General features: G+C 56.4%; 2 protein-coding genes across 4 annotated transcripts in view; both read right to left on the reverse strand.

The window, feature by feature from the left end:
• Positions 1–1,250: 1,250 nt before the first annotated feature.
• On the reverse strand, positions 1,251–14,661 carry MYO1F (myosin IF). Of its 3 annotated transcripts, XM_042887558.1 has the most exons (28): positions 14,402–14,660; positions 11,370–11,507; positions 9,856–9,945; positions 9,420–9,514; positions 8,995–9,082; positions 8,726–8,815; positions 8,489–8,620; positions 8,281–8,415; positions 8,074–8,206; positions 7,331–7,527; positions 7,162–7,242; positions 6,936–7,022; positions 6,756–6,842; positions 6,399–6,566; positions 6,210–6,295; positions 5,913–5,994; positions 5,717–5,823; positions 5,418–5,516; positions 5,203–5,347; positions 4,988–5,102; positions 4,205–4,374; positions 3,713–3,858; positions 3,387–3,533; positions 3,156–3,304; positions 2,892–2,975; positions 2,585–2,786; positions 1,752–1,918; positions 1,481–1,647 (listed from the first exon to the last, which is right to left on the reverse strand). In XM_042887558.1, the coding sequence occupies exons 1-28, from the start codon at positions 14,402–14,404 to the stop codon at positions 1,571–1,573; spliced, it is 3,300 nt and encodes a 1,099-aa protein (XP_042743492.1). In that variant the 5' UTR covers positions 14,405–14,660; the 3' UTR covers positions 1,481–1,570. The 3 variants fall into 3 exon arrangements, with proteins under 3 accessions (XP_042743491.1, XP_042743492.1, XP_042743493.1); XM_042887557.1 differs by lacking the exon at positions 1,752–1,918 and having other exon boundaries at positions 1,251–1,647; XM_042887559.1 differs by lacking the exons at positions 1,481–1,647; positions 1,752–1,918 and adding an exon at positions 1,938–2,114 and having other exon boundaries at positions 14,402–14,661.
• Positions 14,662–15,433: 772 nt separating this feature from the next.
• Positions 15,434–19,927, reverse strand: part of ADAMTS10 (ADAM metallopeptidase with thrombospondin type 1 motif 10) — a 47,525-nt gene continuing 43,031 nt past the window's right edge. The window contains exons 21-25 of the mRNA XM_042887525.1: positions 19,619–19,748; positions 19,253–19,457; positions 18,672–18,848; positions 17,432–17,588; positions 15,434–17,097 (exon numbers count right to left, since the gene is read on the reverse strand). Of these exons, the coding sequence (XP_042743459.1) occupies positions 16,988–17,097; positions 17,432–17,588; positions 18,672–18,848; positions 19,253–19,457; positions 19,619–19,748 (779 nt within the window). The 3' untranslated portion in view covers positions 15,434–16,987. The remainder of the gene's footprint in view (positions 17,098–17,431; positions 17,589–18,671; positions 18,849–19,252; positions 19,458–19,618; positions 19,749–19,927) is intronic.

Below are 19,927 nucleotides of genomic sequence, written 5' to 3' on the forward strand. Positions count from 1 at the left end.
GGGGGGGGGGGGGGGGGGGGGGGGGGGGGGGGGGGGGGGGGGGGGGGAAGTGGAGGAGGAGGAAAAAGCCGAGTGGGGGGGATGGGGAGGAGGAAGGAGAGGGAAGGAAGGAGGGGTGGGGGACGAGGGGGGGCCGCTGTTCGTGCCCCATTGTGTGCGGGAGGCAGCGCGGGGGGAGGTTTGCGGGGAGCCCCCAGAGCAGCACCTGATGGCACCCCCCCTTTGGGATCCTTTGGAGACCCCCCCTCCACCCCTCACCTCGAGCACCCAGCAGAGAGTGCCATGAGCCGCTGAGCCCCCCCAAGTTCCTAGGAGCATCTCTCAGAGCATCCCGAGCCCGTCGCTCTACCCCGAGCCCCCCAGGACCCTCCCGGGCTGCCCCCATCAGTGTGGGGTTGGGAGACGATGGCAGCATCCCGTTCCCATTTGCACATCCCCAAGGAGGGGTCAGAGGCTGCAGGAGGGCAATTCCTGCACCCTTTGAGTTCCCAAAGCCTTTTTTTTTTCTTTTTTTCTTCTTCTTTTTTTTTTTTTAATAATTAAAAGGAGAACGGTGCCATCATTGCAGTCTCCCTCTCTAAACATGGGCCCTAAAACTGCATTTATGGGAAGAAATCCCCCCCAGGACCATAGGGTGTCAAGCAGAGCCATGGCACTGAGTGTCCCGCGCTGCCCGACTCGTGCACCCCCCAACCCCGTGCCCCCCCCCTGTGCCCCCACCCCAGGCCCTAAATGCCATTTGCCACGTGAGGACTCCATTTCCCAGCAGTCTTTTGCCTTGCACAACCCCCAACCCCACAGGATCCTTTTAACCCCCCCTCAGCTCAAGGCGACCCTCCCAGCCCAACATTTGGCTCAGAGTCAGCCCTTGGTGGGGGGAGGGAGGAAGAGGAGGGCTGAGCTGTGAGGCAGAAGGCTGCAACAGGGCTGCGTCACTTCCTCCATCCGGGGAGGGGATGAAGGGCCCTGAGGCTGCACAGGGCTCTGCATCTCTGACATGCCGTGGTCCCCAGCAGCACGGGGGGCATTGAGAATGCACAGGGACCAGCCCCATAGCGTGAGGGTTTCCACCCCATAGCTCCATGCAGTGCTGGGGTGTGCAGGAGCGTGAGATGGGGTTGGGCTCTGTGCTGTGATCAGGAGGGGCTGTGCAGGGAATGGGGCTGAGCCAGTGGGTGTCCCCTGTGTCCTCATGGGTGGATCCTTTGCCATAGGTCCCAGTGAGGTCAGCGGGAACACAAACTCCAGGCTTAGATTTGGAGTCCGACTCTGATGTGCTGTGTTTGCAAAGTGGCAACAATGCTGTAGTCCCAAAGCTACCGCCCATATCTTTACCTCTACAGTTACCGAAAATAATCCTACTGTGCCCCAAATTTCACTCCCACAGTTCCACAACTCCGTGTGAACGAGCAGCAAAGAGTCCCTGCTCTGCTGCACAGTTTGGTGCTGCCGATGGCACAGCTCAGGGATGGGATGGGATCTGGTGATGGAGCAGGAGAGCCATCATCAGGAACAGCATTGGGGACAGCACCCCGGGGTGGCACACGCCTCCGTGTCCTCAGTGCCCAGCTCAGATCTTCTGCACGTAATTCCCGGGGAAAAGCCCTTCCCTGCCGTGCAGCCGTCCCTTCCACCAACCTGAGATATCTGCGAGGGGGGGAAAAATCGATGGGGTGAAGTGTGGGAGAGGAAAAAAAAATCCATCGGGTGAAATATGGGGCTGGCACAGGGAGCCAAGATCTAGCCAGTACCTTCCAGGAGGATGTCAATGACATCTCCCACGTTGAAGCTGAGCTCATCCACGTCCTGCCCGATGTACTGATAAAGTGCCCGGCAGCGCGGCACGGCTGCTTTGGGCAGCGGCTTGGGGCGACTGGCTGGGGGGGGCCGCTGACCCACACTGCGTCTCCGCTGCATGCTGTGCGATGGGGACACCAGGTGTGAGCAGGGCACACCCCCAGTGCTGATCTGCTGCCACCTACCAGTTTGCCCAGTTTGTCCCTGGGATGGGAGCATGGGGTGGTGGGGATGAAGCATTGGCACTGGGGGTGGCATCCCATGTCCCCAACCCTGTCCTGCTCCTGTCTCCCAGTGCAGTCACGTTGTCTCCATGGCTGTGGTATGGGATTGTGGGGACATGGTGTGAGCAGTGTGAGGAACGTGCCACGTTCTCAACTCCATTCTGCTCCCACCTCCCCCTCCTTTTGCTCAGTTTGTCCCCACGGCAATAGGATGAGAGCATGGGATGGTGAGGAAGCAGCGTGAACACTGAGGGGAGCATCTTGTGTCCCCATCCCACTCCCACTCTGCTCAGTTTGTCATCTGTGGCAATGGGATGGGAGGATGGGGACACAGCATGAGCAACAAAGGTGGCATCCCTTATTCCCAACCCATCCTGCTCTCACCTCCCAGTGCAGCCAATTGTCCCCATGGGATTGGAGGATGTGACGGTGGCAGCACCAGGCACAAGCACCAAGGATTGCATCCCATGTCCCAAACCCCATCCTGCTCCCACCTCCCGCTTTGCCCAGTTTGTCTCCATGGCAATGGGATGGGAAGATGGGGTGGTGGGCACTGAACCTACCCAGCCACCCCCTGGTCAGGGACATTGAGGAACTCCATGTTCTGCTCAGATGGGGGTCGTGCCTTTGACCGGCGGCTTGCATTCTGGGGGGGCAATGCGTTGGCTGGGGGTGCCCGTGCCTGCTTCTGGGCTGGCGTGTAGGTGTCCCGCTTGGCCTGACCATCCCCACGTGGGAACTGAGGAGCACCATTCCTGTAGTTACCTGGAACCCCCCGGAGATGCTGTATTATGAGGGGGCATCCATAATGGGGGAGCCCCCTCTATGAGAACAGCTGGATGAGGATAGGAGCCCACGGGCACTGCTCACCTTGGGGTGCTGGGGGGGCACTGCGGGATGGTGGTGGCCGCCTGCCGCCACCTTTGCTCTGCATCACCTCCTTCCTGGTGGGCTCTGTGTGGGGGGACACAAGACCCCATTAGGTATCCTCCTCCATGGGGACCCACATCCCTCCTGTGCAAAACATAGACCCCACAGTGCACACAGTGGCTCACCCTAACGTCCCCAAGCCCTGCCATTCCCTATGGCCCCGGTCTTCTTGTCCCCCCCAGATGCCCCAGGACCACCACTCACTGGAGTTCCGGGGCAGCCCGTCCGCGATGCTGACCGTCAGCGTTTTGCCTCCAGCTTTGAGGGCAGCCACATCACCCTGTCCTCTGGTGAAGGTGACAGTGCGTGTGCCACCACCGCCCCAACCCTCCTTCTTCACCCGAAACTGTAGTCTGGGAGGAGGAGAGGGGCCATGATGGCCATGAAGCCATGGCCTCATAGTGCTCTGTCCTCTCTCCCCATCCCTGTCCTTACGTGTCCTGGAAGTTGAGGCGCAGCTTGCTGCGGGTCAGCTCCTCGTAGCGCTTGCACAGCAGGCTGACCAGCTCCGTCTTGAAGATGGACTCCAAGAAATTGTCGGTGTCTTTCTCGTGAAGGATGAAGAAATCATCCTGCCGGGTGCTGGGGGCAGCCCCAGGGGTGTCACAGTGGGTACAGACACCCCATCAGGACGGGGGGGGGGGGCCGTCCGCGCCCCCCCCGCGGGAGGATTGAATGGAGATTCTGTGTCCCTGTGGCTTTGCTAGCAGTGGGGTTGGGTTGGGGGTACCAAAGGATGGGGATGGTTTGAGGGAACACACCTTAATGAGACACTGCTCACTGCCTGGATCTCCACCTTCTTCTTGAGCACCTCCTTGATCTGCCCCTTCTCGGGGCCTTTCTTCACCTTCTCCCTCCCGATCAGGTAGAAGTACTTGGGGGTGAGGATGAAATCCCGCTTGATGGGCTGGAAAAGGTGGGCTCAGAGGGTGAGAGATGGTTGCTGAGGAGCAGAATGTCCCTCCCAAGGGATTTAGTTTCCCTGAATTGCATTTTTTTCTCATTGGATTGCCTTTGATTTTATTGTATTTGGGTTAGGGTTAGGACTTGGGTGAGGTTAGGGTTACAGTTAGGGTTAGGGTTGCATTGTACTGCATTGTATTGGATTTCATTTCATTGCATTGCATTCCATTCTATTGCAGTGGCCTTAGGGTTAGGATGAAGTTAGGGTTAGTGTTAAGTTTAGGGTTGCATCACACTGCATTGCATTTCCACCACCAAACACAGCTTGGCCTGTCCCCTGCTCCCCTCACCTTGAACCTGCGGTCGTATTTCGTGATGGAGTCGGCAAAGTCGATTCGTTCCCTCTTGGCCAGGAATTGCCTCAGCTCCGGCCGCTCCTCCATGCCCAGGTAATCGCCCACAAAATTCCTGTTGATGCTGTTCCTCCGCCGCTCTTTGAAGTTGTAGAGGATGTTGGAGGCTGTGTGGGACCCAAAGCAATGTTGGTTGGGCATCACCGGGCTATGAAATGCAGCAGTTGTCCCCAAAACTTCGTGTTGTGGGAAGGAGGGGTTCAGCTACTCTGTTTTCTCTGTTCTTCACTGTATGCTTAGGAGGGTTGGGAATTGCCTATGCTGGTGGATGGTGGTTGGCTTTTCCCATTCCTCTGCAAACATCAGCTCATCTCTTTTGCAGGCAGCAGAATGCATCCAGACAGCGAGGGGCTGCCCCACAGCTTCCTTAGGGCTGGAAGCTGGAGCAAGAAACCCCCTCCCTCCTGTAGGTGTAGGAAAAGAATCTGGGTATCTCCATGTATCTCTCCTAGGGACGTGGTTAGTGGGCATGGTGGCAATGGGTTTTTGGCTGGACATGGTGATCTCAGAGGTCTTTTCCTATCTTAATGATTCTATGAGTGAACAGGTGGTGATGGGTTGATGGTTGGACTGATGACCATGGAGTTCTTTTCCAGCCTTAATGATTCTGTGATTCTATAAACGTCCCTCATCACTGTGCGATGCTACATCTGTAATTAGGAGCAGGGCTGTCCCTGGCCAAGGGCACCCTTTGAAGGACACCGGTCATCACAGCCTTACCCTCTTCCCGCATCTGCTCGTACTTCCGGATGGCGATGTGCCGACGCCAGGCCTTCTGGATCACCCGTGCGAAGCCGTCAAATTTCCTCTCCCTCATCTCCTCCAGGAGGAAGAGCTGTGGGATGGGGGCAGGTGGATGCTGAGCCTTGGGCAGGGTCCAACCCCCGTGTTGCTAGACCCTGTGCTGAGCTGCCCACCGTGCCCCCATCACTCACCGACTCGGGGTTCTTGACGAACACCTTGCTCTGACCCATCTGGTACTGGTCCGGGTCCATGTTGACGGAGCGAAGCAAGTGCTGCACGCCTTGCTTCTCATCCCCACGCCACGATGGCCACGTCTCAGGGGTGAGGATGGCGTAGCTGTCAGCAGAGGGGCCGTGAGTGCTGGCCGAGCCATGGTTCCCTTCCGTGCAGCCCCCCATCCCCTCACCGTTGCAGGAATTTGTGGAAAATTCGGCGGTAGGCAAAACCTGCCCGGCGCACACGGATGTTCTCCTTCAGTCCCAGGTACTCCACTTGGTGCTTCACCCTGTGGGGTGCACACAATGGCACAGCTCTATCCATTCCCATAGCTCTGTGCCCATGCATGCCATGGGATGGAGCCCTACAGGGATGCTCACTCAGAGAGATACGTGTCCCCTCACTCCCCTGGCACAGCAGGACCAGAGTCTTTTGGAGGACAGCCACCACCTCAGCACCACCTGCAGTCCCCATACCCCGCTCTGTTACCTGCTTTCCTCCCAGTCCCGTGGTTTCTTGGTCTCATTGGGTTTGATGCAGCGGATGTAGTGTGGCGTGCACTTCATTAACGTGTTCACCAGGTCGTTAGCCTGCTTCTGTTGCAAAGATTGACCTCTGAAGCGTTAAAGGTGGCGGTGGGAGCCCAGCAGCCCCCAGCTGCCTTCCTGCAGACTCCAGGACCCACCTTGATTTTGGAGCCTGCAGTGGTTGGGCGGCCCTTTTTGTCAGCATCGAGCTTTTCTGGGAAAAGCATCCGGATGAAAGCACTGAAAAGCAAAGGAGAGCTCCCAGATGAGAGCTGCTGGGTGGGTGGCACCATGCCCTGTGTGCCCTCTGCCAAGCCCTGCTTGCCCCACAGGTTGATGCTGAGCACCAGTTCCAATAGGGATAGAACCAATAAAGCCTTATGGATGGGTTTTGAGGATGCTGCCCATCTCTTGCTGGGGGTGGCCCAGGGAATCACTGCACTGCCCAGACTCACTATTCGCTGCTCTGCATCAGCTCGATCAGATCAGTGAAGAGCACGTCCCGGTTGCGCTCACAGAAACCGTTCACATCATAGGAGACCTGGGGGCAGGAGGGAGCTCAGAATGGGGGATGCTGGGGCTGAGGATATTGGGTACCAAGTGCAGGGTGCAGGATGTGGGGTGCGGGCTGCAGGGTGCCGCACCTTGCCTGCATAGTGGTGGATGACGAAGCCTGAGTTCCAGCTGTTGAAGTGCTCGTGGGTCCCCACGGCCGCCTGCAGCTTCTGCAGCAGGGTCTGGTCTGCACCCTCGCCGGTAGCGTGCATAGTGGCACAGACATCATCCAGGACGCTCATGATCCCAGGGGGGTTCTGCAAGAGGGAGAGCAAAGCTAAGGCTGACCAAAGGCTGTAGGCAGGGCTCAGTCCTGCACCTGGCTGCAAACGGGGGTCCCGTGCTGCTCAAAGCAGCTTTGCACTGAACTATAATTTGGATGCAAGACATGGAGGTGCTGTTCCCTGGGGTGCACCCAGCAGGCCTGGTCCTTGCCCCCCACTCACCAGTTTGTTCTCTATCAGGTCGCACACCACTTTGTTGTTGAAGTACTGGATCTGGGTCCACTTGATGCCCTCCTGCACGTACTCCTCCTGAGGGAGCAACAGGAGAGCTGGAGGGGCTCCATTTCTATAATCGTGGGACATGTGCAGGGTGGGGGAATTGGGATTTCAGCCTCCCCATACCTGCTCTGCCTTCAGGGTGAGCTCTATGAAGATCTGCTGCAGCTTCTCATTCACAAAGTTAATGCAGAACTGCTCAAAACCATTTTTCTACAAAACAACAGAAAAAGAAGGGGTTGAGCTGTTTTCTTCTATATCAAGGTGACCCCGAACAGAGGTACTACTTCAGGTCCCCTTCTCTGGAGCAGGGCAGTCCTCAACTGGGCTCCCACAGCAAAGCAGGACTCACCTGGAATATTTCAAAGCCATAGATATCCAGCACTCCAATGCTGTACTCCTCATAGGGTTTCTGCATGGCCCTATTGATGGACTGCAGGAAAAGGACAGCAGGATCCACTTCAAATGAACGGCAAACACCCCCATCCCATGGCCATGCTCCTCCACAAGGAGGCACCCACCTCCACAAGGAAGTCGAAGACACGAGCGTAGAGCCCCTTGGCCAGGGCATCCCGTGTGTAGGCTGCCTGCTCCACGTTGAGGGTGACGGTGATGGACTCGGAGCGGCCGCCCCACTTGCTGTCCATCTTGCGGCTGGTGATCTTGTCGTTGAGACGGTCACGGTCGATGCCCAGCAGGTAGGCAGGGAAGGCCAGAGCTGGGCAGAGGGGGTCAGGGCTTCCTGCAACCCCCTCCTACATGATGTTTCTCCCATCCCACCAAACACAGTGGGGGCCAACAATGGGGCAGCTCTGCTTGATGTGGGACAAGAACTGGGCCCAGTGCTCCAGATGTGGCCTCCCCAGGACAGAGAAAAGGTGAGAATAATCTCAATTTCCCTGCTGGCCACATTCTTCCCAGTGCAACCAGGGTCCCTTCTTGGCCACCACAGCACACGGGTGGCTGGTGGTCAACCTGCAGTCAACCACTGGTCAACCATTTGTCAACTGTTGGTCAACTGTTGTTCAGTCATTGGTCAACAGTTATCAACTGTTGGTCAACAAGGACATCTAGGTCCATCTCTTCAGAGCACCCTTCCAACAGTTCAGTCCCTAACCTGCACTGATGCATCAGATTTGGGGAAGCTACTGCTGCTACCTCTCTACTGGGTCAGTAGTGCTATGGAGAGATTGTGATTTGTTGCCAACCGTCTCTGTGGTACCTAGGCTTGTTCCCTGGAACAAGGAGGAGTTCAGCTACTCACAGTCAGCATTCTCCACCCGGGCATAGTTGCCCTCCTCCCGAAAGCTGATATTCCCCAGATGTAGGATCCCAGCAACAATCTGCAGCACCAACTGCTGGTCCTCACCCCGGATGCCAATGACCTGCATGGCGTTCTAGGGGCACACAGGGCGTCGTCAGTCCCAGCTTGGACTTTGACAGCTTTGGGAACCCTCCTGGGGGCACTCACCATGGTCTCAAGGAAATCACTGCGATCATCCGTGCCCTCCACCTGGTACGTGTCTGACTGGTTCAAGTAGTAGTAATAATCAGGGCTCATGATGCCCAGGTTCTGGCGCTGCTCTTGGGATGCCCCTTCAATGAGCTGTGGGAAATCAGGGGGGGATGCAGTCACTGGCCCTATGGCCCTGCACCCAGTTCACCCCACTGCCCCATACCTGGTAGTAGACGTGGAAGTTCCTCTCATGCTCATTCTGGCTCACCACCCGTGACTTCTCCAGCAGGAAGTTGGAGATCTTCCCCCCGTCTGGCTCTCCGCCCCGGCTGAACTGGATCTCAAAGTACTTCCCCTGTGTGGGCATAGAGCTGTCAGAACATCCGTGTGGACAAATCCTGTCTGTGACACCGCATGGTGCCAGCAGGCAGCACGCTCTGTGCCAGCCCTGGTGACTTACAAAGCGGCTGGAGTTGTTGTTGCGGACAGTTTTGGCATTGCCAAAGGCTTCCAGCAGTGGGTTGGACTGCAAGATGATGTCCTTCACGTGCTGATGGCCAGAGCAGGGCATGAGGGTGAGCAGGACCACGTGCCTGCACTCACTGCAGCTGCCCCAAGGGGCTGGGGATGGAGCTGGGACCCAGACACTTGGAGCTGCTCTGTGCAGGGATTGGGGAGCAGAGATGTCGGGAGGCGAAGAGATGGGTACACGGTGGGAATCAGACTTACCTGCACTTTTTCACCACCCCCGGACACTTTGGAGATGTAGCCCATGATGTATTTGGCTGCCACTGTTTTCCCAGCACCGCTTTCTCCACTGTGCAAATGTCAAAAACAGAGGAGAGGTGAAATGGGGGCCATAGGGTGATCTCGTGGGATGCTGGAGGCTCTGGGACAGGGACAGAGCTGCATAAGGAGCTGCAGGAGGTGCTGGATTTTGGAGGGAGGGCTGAAGGGGAAGTTTGAGCCTTGCCCCATTTCCTCACCCCTTCCTTGCAACGCTCAGCCGGAAAAGTGCATTGCACAAAGCTCAGTCCCCAGCTGGGAGCACAGCCCCCAAGACTGCACTGGGCTGCAGCCACCCCTCATCCTGTGTTTGCCTGGGGCACCCCAAGTGCTGGGGAAGGGTATTGGGGCACCTGGTCATCCCCTACCTGATGATGACACATTGGTTCTCTCCATCGATCAGCATGTTTCGGTACATGTTGTCCGTCAGGGCGTAGATGTGGGGGGGATTTTCATACTGAGCCTAAAACAGGGATGTAAGGATGGTGATGCTGGGATCTCCTTAGCTCTGCCCACGTGTGCTGAAGGCAGCAGCACAGTGCCAGGTGCTTGCTTCAGTACCCTGCACTTGTGGAAGAGCATAGAGCAGAACCAAGCACCGAGGTATGGTTTTAAGTCACTTTGGTGTGCGCTATGAGCTGAATTTCCTTTGTGTACTCACATTGCTTACAAAGTCACCGTTTGGGAGCACTGACCCCTGCAATACCCAAAGCTCATGGGAAAATCCCAAGTGCTTGCATGCAAATGCAAGCAAATTAACGCTATTGAACCCCTGTGAGCCCCTTGCCAGTTCTGCAGCCTCACCGCCCCCTGGTACAGCTCGATCTCCCGGTCAGTGAAATATGGCATCTGCTTGAAGGGGTTGACAGAGATGAGCACTGGTCCAATGTAGGTCTGGGCAGCAGGTCAAGGTCCGTGCATCCTCTCCCATGTCCCATGTCCCATTTCCCATGCCCTGTATCCCACGTCCCATGTTCCCCTTCCTGCCCACAGCATCAGCAATGGGTGTCAGGGGGTCTCAGCCCTCTTCCAAACACAGCACTACGATTGTCACAAGGGGTTCAGCTTAGGACCTGATGCTCATTCAGCCTTTTGGTCTGCATGCAGCATCCCCAAAGTGTATGGCTTGGGGGTGTGCCTAGAGGTGATGCAGTTGGTGGGTGGGGATGAGGTGCCCTTGGATTGATGATGGGGATGAAGTTGGTGTGGGGCTGATGTCCTTTTTTCAGGGGAGAACTTCAGGGTTTTTTTTTTTTTGGGAAATGCAGAAGCGTGGGGCATTGAGTCACAGCTGGAGGGGGACGAAAAAAGGAAGAAAGAGGCTGTGTGGGGTATTTTTTCCTCCTCCTCCAAAAAAAGCCAACCCCAAACCCAACCCCCAAACACATTTAAAGCCCCAGGGCTGCTGACAGAGTGGGCAGCAAGCTGCGTCACGTCCAGCCAGGGCTGAGCATCGCCTTGTAAGGCCAGAGCTGAGACTGGGGGAAACCACAGCTGCAGAGAGCGCTCAACACCCCAGCTCCTACCACGTCCCATTCTGCAGCCACAGAGCCTCTCCTCTGCCCCTGGAGCTGGGGATTGAGTCCATGTGGCCATGCAGCTGGGTGCTGAGCTGGCTGTGAACCCAAGCAGATGCTGGGTTGGGTTCTCAACTGGAGGCAGTTCCCCATCCTCAAGGAGCCTGAGAGCCTCCAGACCTCGTGCTTATTGCTCAGCAGTGTCACCTCTGTGACAGCCTGTAACCACAAATGCACATGGGTTGGGGGACGACACGTAAGGGACAGCGGCTTTGCATTCTGCATGGGCTCAGTGGCGTCCCATCCACATGCACGCTCCCACCCCATCCAGCGTTTGCTTGGGTCTGTGGTTGGTGCAGAACGCCTGGTGGGCATCCATGCAGTTTGGGCAACAGCAGGAGGGGATAATGTCAGTGATGATGGAATCATGGAATAGCTTAGGTTGGAATGGACCTCAAATCCCACCAGATCAGGCCCAAGGCTCCACACAGCCTGGCCGTGCGCACCTCCAGGGATGGGGCACTCACAGCTCTCTGGGCACCCTGGACCAGTGCCAAGGATGATGCCAGAACCTGTGAACATAAAACAGTGGGATCACGCTGCTGATGATAGTAAGGGGTCCTTCCCCTGGGTAGCAGTGGTGCACATGTGCTGTACCAGCTCTAAAGGGCTGCCACCACCACCTGCATCCCCCTGGCTGATCCTGCTCCCAGCCCCATGCATAGGTTGACAAGCTGTGGGTGTTGGTGAAGTCTTGGAGCACAGTTCCATTTCTCCCCCTCCCCACCCTCGGAAGGATACAAAGATGTAATCATCCATAAAGCGCTTCTTGAGGTTCTCCACGATGGCTTCCTCAGAGATCTTGGCCAGCAGCACCATGTCATCCACACCACTCTGCTTGACGTTGTGGCTCTGCCAGTGGAAGCGCTCCTTGCTGCCCTGCAGGGAAAGGCACAGAGTTTTGCAGCAGGATCCAGCCCCAAAACTGCTGGTACCCAAATGGGCCAAATGGCAGCAGCATCAACCAGGGAATCCCAAGAACCTGCTTTCCTGCTGCCCCAAATTGCTCCTACATTGTCCTTGTGGGTAGCAGAAAGGAAAACTGTGAGCTGCAATTTAAGCCAACGTGGAGCTACACACAACCTGGGGTGGGGTGGGATCACACTGTGCACAAAGAAACCCCTCAAAGGGTCCTCATCCCAGGAGAGGACCAGAGCTGGTCCATGGCCACCGGCCCCGGTTCCGCTTTCACCCTAATGCTCCCAGAGCTGATTTCACTTCTCCCCCATCAGCCCCAGCCTCTTACTCTTTCCATTTCCCTTTTTTTCTCTTCCCCTTTTGTTTCATTGTCCTGCCCATTCTCAAGCTCTCAGACCAGGGGACCTGGCTGCCTTTGCTGCTCACAGCTCCACCCTTGGGGCTGGCACAACCCAGCAGCACTAGAAGGGAGCACAGAGGGAACCTCGTAGAACTTGGTGGCACCAGCCTGCTCCAACCCCCTCCATTCCTGGGGGGCTGCTGAGATCTGCAGCCCTAGGCACAGTGCGTTTGTTTCATGCAAAATCTCAGTACCCAGCAACTCTGTGAGTGATTGAAGGGCTTTTGGCTCCCATGTCCCAGTGCCTTCAGTTGGGATGCATGGACATGGGTGGGATCAGGGCTGCTCACACCGCTTCTCTTTCTTCTCTAGTTCATTGCTCACTGTTTTTGTTTTTGGCCTTTTTTGGCTCCTCCTCCTCCCCTCCATGCTAACAAGCCCATGAAAAAACACAGGGGGCACAGTCCAAGTGTTGTCTCCAACAATTCTGCTGGTGACCCCAACCTGAGCCTATGGGGACAATGACTCCTTCCCTACCCACAGCCCCCATCACCCAGGTCTCCTTGTGCAGGCACCCTGCTCACACACCGCCATTTCCGGCACAGAATTAAGGCAAAAACAGGCATTTCCTGGTCTGCGGTTCGGAGCTTTTGTGCTCACACCCAGAGCTTCTCCTTCCTTGGGCATAGATCAGGGGCTTTCCTGGCTCAGCCTGGTGCCAGATGCAGCACAGCTGCAGGAAAAACACCAGAGCACTTTGAATGAAGGGTTTGTCAGCAGGGTCATGGGTGGTTCCACCTCATTTCTGGCTTTCCTCTGTGCATCCCACGAGGTGAAGGGTTTTGTGATGCTGCAGTTTGCTCCGCTGGGGGAGCAGCCTTGCGAGAGGGGGAGGTGGTTGGACTCCGAAGCACTGTTGGACACTGCTGGATCTCACTGCTCAGTGAGCCCCAGGGAAGGCTGAGGGGCTTGGGCGGAGTCCCCATAGGAAGCAAAGCATTGTGCAGGGCAGCAGTTGAATTGCTCTGAGGTTTGGGCCAATCCCTCCATCACCACTGGCCAAAGCAAGGGATGAGAGCAGGGGTGTGACAACCACCTGCCTGGATGCGCTGGGACCAGACATCTCTCTGAGCCACTCCATCCTCGAGACAAGCAGAAGCATCTTAAGCATCACCTGGACCAGGCATCCCGTATCCTTTGCAGCCACTCTATGCACAGCCCCATGCATGGTGGTGTAGAGGCCACCAGGACTCTCCTCACAGCAGCAAGGGGACAGTGCCTGTGTAAGCATGGGTGCATCCAGTAACCCTGGGAGCACTGAGCGTGGGGAGTGGCCCTGCAGCAGTTATCACAAACTGTTGCTTGTTTCTCTTAAAACTCAGGTATGAACCAGCAGAAATAACCCTGTGAGCTCCGGATGCAGAGCAGCCCAAGGTGGCACCTTGAGACAGGCAAGGGCAGATACAGCCAACACCTCTGAAACCACAGGAAGCCTCAAAGAAGAGCAGCACGAGGCACTGCATCACCACCAGCAGCCTGCTCCAAGGCACCAACATCTGGGGATGGGGCATTACCCCAATGTTTTGGGGCTAAAACTGGACAGGGAGAGGGGATACAGCCCCACAGCTCCTTGTGGAGACACAAAATGTCACCAGGCGCAGAGGGGACAGTGTCTCTCATGGGGACAGCATGGCAGTGGCCTTGCAGAGATGACAGTTCCAAAGCAGTATTGCTGCAGGCAGGATGCTGTGCTGCACCTCAGCCACTGTCCCTCAGTTCCTGGCTGGTGGGAAGTGATGCTTGGGGACAGTGTCATGCAGAGATGTGCAGGGAGCAGAGCTGTGAGCTGGAGGATGTGGCCGCGGCCCTGCTGTGCAGCTGCATCTGAGTATCATCTTCGTTCTGAGAGCCTCCATCATCATCTTCATCCTCCAGATCAACTTCCAACTGTGGCTGCTGCCCTTGCAGCAGCCTCAGGGTGTGAGTTAAGGCCCAGAGCACCCAGTATGTCCCCCCACTCAAGCACAGGGACATCCAGCAACCCTCACCCCACCCATGCACTCTGCCTCTGCACTGAGCCCTGAAACCAGAAGTGCTGGTGGGAAGCTGGGCTGGGAGGAACACAGGGGTTCCCCTGCAGGCATTGTGCTGAACTGAGTTCACCACCTGCTGCCCTCCATCCTGCTTGAGTCAGTGTTCCCAGCATCAGCTCAGCACCAGTCCTGCACCAATCCTTCTCCAATCCTGCACCAATCCTGCACTGAGAACTCATCACCAGCTGCTCCCCTGCACTCAGCCCCAGCTCTGCTCCTTCTCCTCAAGCCTGGATGTCTCTGTCCCCTCTCCAACAGGGACACAGTGGCACCGTCAAGCAGCAGTGAAGGACCCAGGTGGCTGCAAAGAGGGACAGTGCTGGGACAGCACTGTGGAAGTAGGAAGAGCGAAGCGACATCCCAACAACATCTGGGGAAGAGGTGGGGGCAGGCAGCTCAGCAAGGACCCCTCTGGCACTCACCATGGTGTCCCTGTGTCTTGTCCCTGGAAACGGAGCATCCGTGGCTGTTGTCACCGAGGGCCAAAGTCCATCACTCTGGGCTTCTCTTTCGTGTTTCTGTTGCAAGTACAGACTGCAACTCAGTTTTTTCCTCCTCCCACTTCCTCATTTAGGGCCCTTTTTCTGGGTGGGGGAGAGGAGGAGGGCGTCTCCCTGCTGCTGGAGGGCCTTGGGGTGGCCCTGCCCAGTGTGTCCCCAGTGCCACTGCCAGTGGGTTCTGAGGTCATCCTATGGGATGTGGGTGGTGCTGATGGATGCTGCCTGGATCCAGGATGCTCAGAGCCTCTGCAGAAACTTTTCTCCCACTGTGGGGTACAGTGTGATGTGTTTGTGTTGGGGGATGCTCTGCTTCAAGGTGGATTTAGCAGCGAGATGCTCTGGGTTGGTTGTTGCTTCTTTTTTTTAGGTCTTTTGGATCAGATGGACCACAAAAGAGGAGCGTTTTGCCCGAAGCCGTTTTAGAGCCCTCCCTGGCTGCAGTGTGTGGGGGATGAGAGCAGGGCTGCCTCCCATCTCACATCCCCTGCATTGCACTGCTTCATGCCTCAGGAGGCAGGAATGGGAAATGCCATTAAAATTGTCACTGTGGGAAGGGTAAATGCTGGGGCTGAAATCTGCTCAGCTGGGCACCAACACAGCATCTCTGCTCCATTACCCACTCTTATTCCATCTCTTGCACTGACAGTTCCTGAAAAAAAAACCCTCTAAAATCCCAAGCCAGCCTCAGTGATCTCCTCATACCTTGGGATCTGCCAAGGAGAAGTTGGTTCCTTCATATCATGCAGCAGCTCTGGGCAAACCCCCAAACCTGATGTGGTCCCTTGGGATGCGGGGAACCCCTTAGAACCTCTTTTTGTGCACAAATCCCTCTTCCAGCATCAGCAAAGCAGCATCACAGCTGGGGGGGGAAGGAGGGGGGGGGGGGGGGGGCGCCCAGGACTGAGGCTTTCCAGTGGAGAAATAACACTGGGACCAGAAGCTGCACCTGGGATCTTAGCTACTCCTTTATTATAAATCATGCCGTTACGTCGCTCCTCCTCAGAGTTAGTATTTTAAACACTTTTTTTTCATTATATATATCTATATAAAAAGGTGAAAACACCCCCTCCCAAAACTTCAGAATGGAGCTTTGCACTGGGAAGGAAGACAAACCCACACCTGCTCGCCAGCCAAAGGGAATTGCTGAGCACCAGAGAAGCTGCAATCAGCTCCGAGCAGGGAAAAATACAGACAGGAGAGGAACACATCAGGGCTGGAGGGGTCTCCTCTGGGAAAAGGGGCTGACCCTGCACCCTGCACCCTGAGGATGACCTCCATGGAGAACAGAGCATGGCCTGGGACAAGGTTTCTCCTCTTTGTGATGCCAGAAAGGCCCCAAAATAATACTAGTAACAAGAAGCATATGCTTGGTACATTGCAAATTCGGATCTTCTCCTGCAGGCTGCTATGGCCTGTGGAGACGGGTGGGTTTGGCCAGGAGGAGGGGATCTGGAAGAACGTTAACCTGCTCTCTTCTCGTGGCTGGAGGTCTCCTGGGGGTGGCATTGGGATTGGCACCCTGAGGGGCACGCAGTGAGATGCCAGCGGAGGCAGAGCACCATTGGAGGCAAAGCACCTTTGGAGGCAAATCACACTTAGAGGGAAAGCACCTTCAGAGGCCACGGCATTCTCTGGGGAGGAGCCAGCCAGGGCCGGGCACAGATTTATCCCACTTCATGGCTTGGCCATGGGGACACTGTGGCCATGAGTTCTCCTCCTGTATCCTCCCTGGCTTTCTTCTTGCAGCCCAGCACATCCTCAATGCCCCATAAAGGATCGTGCAATCCTGAGCATGCCTCAGCCCTGACAGCTTGTGCTTTGAGGTGCCTCCAGAATAAAAAAATAGTCATAATAGTGACAAGGGCTTTTAGGAAAAATAGAGGGAAGCCCCAGTCAAAGTAGGCTGTTAAGAGAGTTGGAAGAACTCCCTCTCCCAGTTAAACTGGTGTCACTGCTCCGCTCACTGTTCTCCATCACCCTCTGCAGGTCCCAAGGTGATGGGGTGCAAATGACGAAGCCAACAGCCCTGCTCCCACCCCGCACCCCAAGGCAGCTCATCTCCATCCAGCACCCAGAAGCACATCACCCGTGGCACCTGAAAACTCGTCCCCGTGTCCCCAGCCCTCGGGATGTGGGAACTTCGGTACCTGCAGGACCTGGGTCCGCTACAAAATAAATAACAGTCTCAGAATTTCAAGTAATGTCCCTGCTGCCGCGCTCTGCCCAGCTTCTCCCTCTCCCACCACGTTGACCTGCTCCTCTCGCGCTTGGCCGTGGTCTCTGCAGCAGCCAGCAGTGGTTTAACTGGGATCCTGCCGTTGGGATGCTCGGGGACGAAAGGTGCGTGTCTTTGGGGGACAGGTGGGGTGACGCCGGCTCCCTCTGGAAGCACGATCAGTGTCTGTGTTGGACCCAGGGGAAGGTTCCCGGGGCGAGAGGAAGGGCCTGGCTCGGTGGCCCTCTGGCACACCTCTTGCCTTCCAGTTTTCCCGTGGGGTCACCGTGTTCCTAGTGCCCCTGGCATGTTTTACAGCACATCTGTCGGAAGTAGGTCCGGCTGCAGAACTTGAACTTCAGGACAAGCGGGCAGTAGGCCACCTTGTTCACATCCTTGCATTCTGGATGGGTCACAAAACAGAGTGGAGTTACAGATGAGCCCAGGATGAGGAGCCCCGTGCGGTGGCTTTTACCATTCCCCCTCAAGCTCCTGCAGTCCAGCTCCCATGGGCTGTTTGCTATGGAGCAGCAGGATGTGTTGGTGCTCAGAAAGATACCTCTCTGTTACTTCACCAATCATGGTCATGGCGACCAGTTTGGCCTTGGCCTACAAGGTACAGCGTTGAGTGTGCCCCATAGCCTCACCCCACTGCACCCAGAGCTGTGCCTCTGTACCCTGTGGCTTTGAAGCTGGTGGGGCTCAGAGCTTTCCCCCAGTCCCACTGCCTCCCTTACCTTCAGGGTTGTCTGTGGGTCCTGACTCGCACTTGCTCTCACACTGCTGCATGCCGGGGGGCTGCAGGGTCTCCAGGCAGTCGCTGGAGGGCTGCCCGGTGTGAGCCAGGCATTGGACGGATCGTCGCTGCTGGCCAAGGCCACAATGTGCAGAGCACTGCCAGGGAAGAACACAACACTGTGATGTGGGGGAAGAGGGCCCAGCAGCTCCCAGGAGGTGCAAGGGGTGCTTGAAGCAATTGTTCCTTCTCTTGGCAGCAGTGGCACAGCTGAGAGCTCCAGTCCTGCTTCCCAGAATCTTGATCCAAGGCTCCAGGGTTCTCTGCAAGAGTCTGTCCATGCAGCCTTGACCCACTACCCCTTCCCAGACCTCCTGTGCTCCCAAGTCAAAAGGGATGCCAGCATTGCCATGCTGGAGGGAACGATGGTAGCCTCACTTGCAGCCATTCCAGCACACCATTGTGTCCCAGGGATGAGCTGTGTCCCACACAGGGACAGCTGAGCTTACAGTGACCGCCAGGTGTCCTTGTGGTTGCACACACACTGAATTGTGCCTAGACACCTGCTGTGCTGCTGCCATGTTCCAGCTATGGTCATACTGTCACAGGGTGTCCCTTTACCCTATAGCTTGGCTGGGAGGGTGCTGGTACATTTGGGGCTCAGTCTTTGACAGTGGGTTTGTGCCTGCTCCATGTGCACACAGAACAAGGGATGTCTGTGCCCCAGGGTCACTGAGCTCTCTCTGATGACATTGTGTAGTCCCCAGGACGTGAATGAGGGGTGGGCAGCACCCAGTCCCACTGCCATGGCAGGACACCCCTCCTTGTTGGGTAGCAGTGAGGTTTGAAGCCATAGATCTAAGGGATAATGGGCCGGTGGGGGGTTCAGAAGTTTGCCAAATGTGCCATGTGGAGGTGACACTTGGCCCCTTTATTATTATTACTTTTTTTATTTTTTTAAATTTTGTTTTTGTGAACACCTTCACCTTTTGTGCTGCAGAGCAGCTGGAACGCTCAATCTCTACCTGGCTGGAGGGGAGAGAGCACTGCCAACCTGGCAGGGGACACTCAGAAATTCATGGCACATTCTGCAAATGCCTCAGGGCATCCCTCCAGCCAGCAGGGCTGGGAGATATGGGGACAACTCTATGTCACGCTGACATGTTGATAGCCATGCCACCAAGGGCACGGGTAAAAGGCTCACGTGGGATTTGTGGGGATAAGGGAGGGAGCATCCATACCTCTCCCCACTCGCCGGTCACCCAGCGTGGGGGTGGGCAGCGTCGCAGGTTGCACCTCATGCTGGTGGGGGGTTTGGAGCCCTCGGGGCACTGGGAGGTGGGCAGTGTTGCACTGTGGTCGCCGCTCTTGCAGAGCACGATGCGGTGGCGGAAACCTGGCCCACAGCTTGGGGTGCACTGCAGGGAGGAGACATGAGTGCAATCAAGACGTGCAACAAGGAGCAGAGAGAGTGGTAGCATTGCCCACCAATGCTCCTGTCTGCTAAACTGCAAAAGGACAACTCCCCATGTCACTCTCTCCATGGGCAGCATCACCAGTGGTGATGGGTGGTGATGCACTGGAACAGGTTGCCCAAGGAGGCTGTGGATGCCCCATCCCTGGAGGCATTCAAGGCCAGGCTGGATGTGGCTCTGGGCAGCCTGGGCTGCTGGTTGGCGATCCTGCACATAGCAGGGGGTTGGAACTGGATGAGCGTTGTGCTCCTTTTCAACCAGGCCATTCTATGATTCTATGATTCTACCCCAGTGACTTACACCATCCTACATCCTTGGGCAGCTGAGAGCAGTGGATGAGCACTTACCTCAGACCAGTCCAGAGCGACCCATTCTGGAGGGCACGTCTGGTTATTGCAAGGCTCCAGCATCTTTGGCCGTGGTTGGGTGCAGGAGGCATCATCCAAAGTCTTCTCTTCAGTGGCAGAGATCTTACGCTTGCAAAAGACACTGCGTGTACGGACACCCTCATTGCAACTTCGGCTGCATTCAGACCAGTTCCCAATCACCCAGCTGGGGATAGAGAGAAAAGCAAAGATGGAAAGGGCGTGAAGCAGACATCTCCCCAGGCAGCGTCATCCTTACGGACTGCAGCAGAGGACTGTGACTTGGGAGGGGCAGAGGGGAGGATTTCACCTTCTTCCATCCATGCTCCCTCCACCTGTGGTACTCACGCAGGGGCACACGGCTCGGTGTTGCACGGCCTCTGCCGCTCCAGCATTTTGGTTTCAGGGCTACAGAAATGGTTGGAGACTGTTGAGCTGTCGGAGAGTTTCCTGCACACGACAGATTGGATCTGGCTGCCTGCCAAGAGAAGGAGGTAATGGGGTGAGACCAAGGCTGAGGATTGAGCTGAGCCAGGCTGCAGGCGCTGCCACTTGCTGCACCTTATCAACCTGGAACATGTTTCTCTATTTCTAATCAAGGCCTCCTTTCCTTCCAGCATCTCCAAGAGAGCTGTGCAGACAGCATCCAGCAGAGCT

Source organism: Lagopus leucura, unplaced genomic scaffold, assembly GCF_019238085.1.
Source record: "Lagopus leucura isolate 7727_CA_CO unplaced genomic scaffold, USGS_WTPT01 Super-Scaffold_100091, whole genome shotgun sequence".
NCBI classification, from domain to species: Eukaryota; Metazoa; Chordata; class Aves; order Galliformes; family Phasianidae; genus Lagopus; species Lagopus leucura.

Bases quoted from the DNA above. Each gene is read 5' to 3' on its own strand.
- MYO1F (XM_042887557.1), bottom strand. The intron at 7,528-8,073 runs GTGAGTAGCTGA...CCCTCTGCCCAG, and splicing joins CCGGGTGGAGAATGCTGACT to CTCTGGCCTTCCCTGCCTAC. The intron at 5,103-5,202 runs GTGAGTGATGGG...CCCATCCCACAG, and splicing joins TCGTCAAGAACCCCGAGTCG to CTCTTCCTCCTGGAGGAGAT.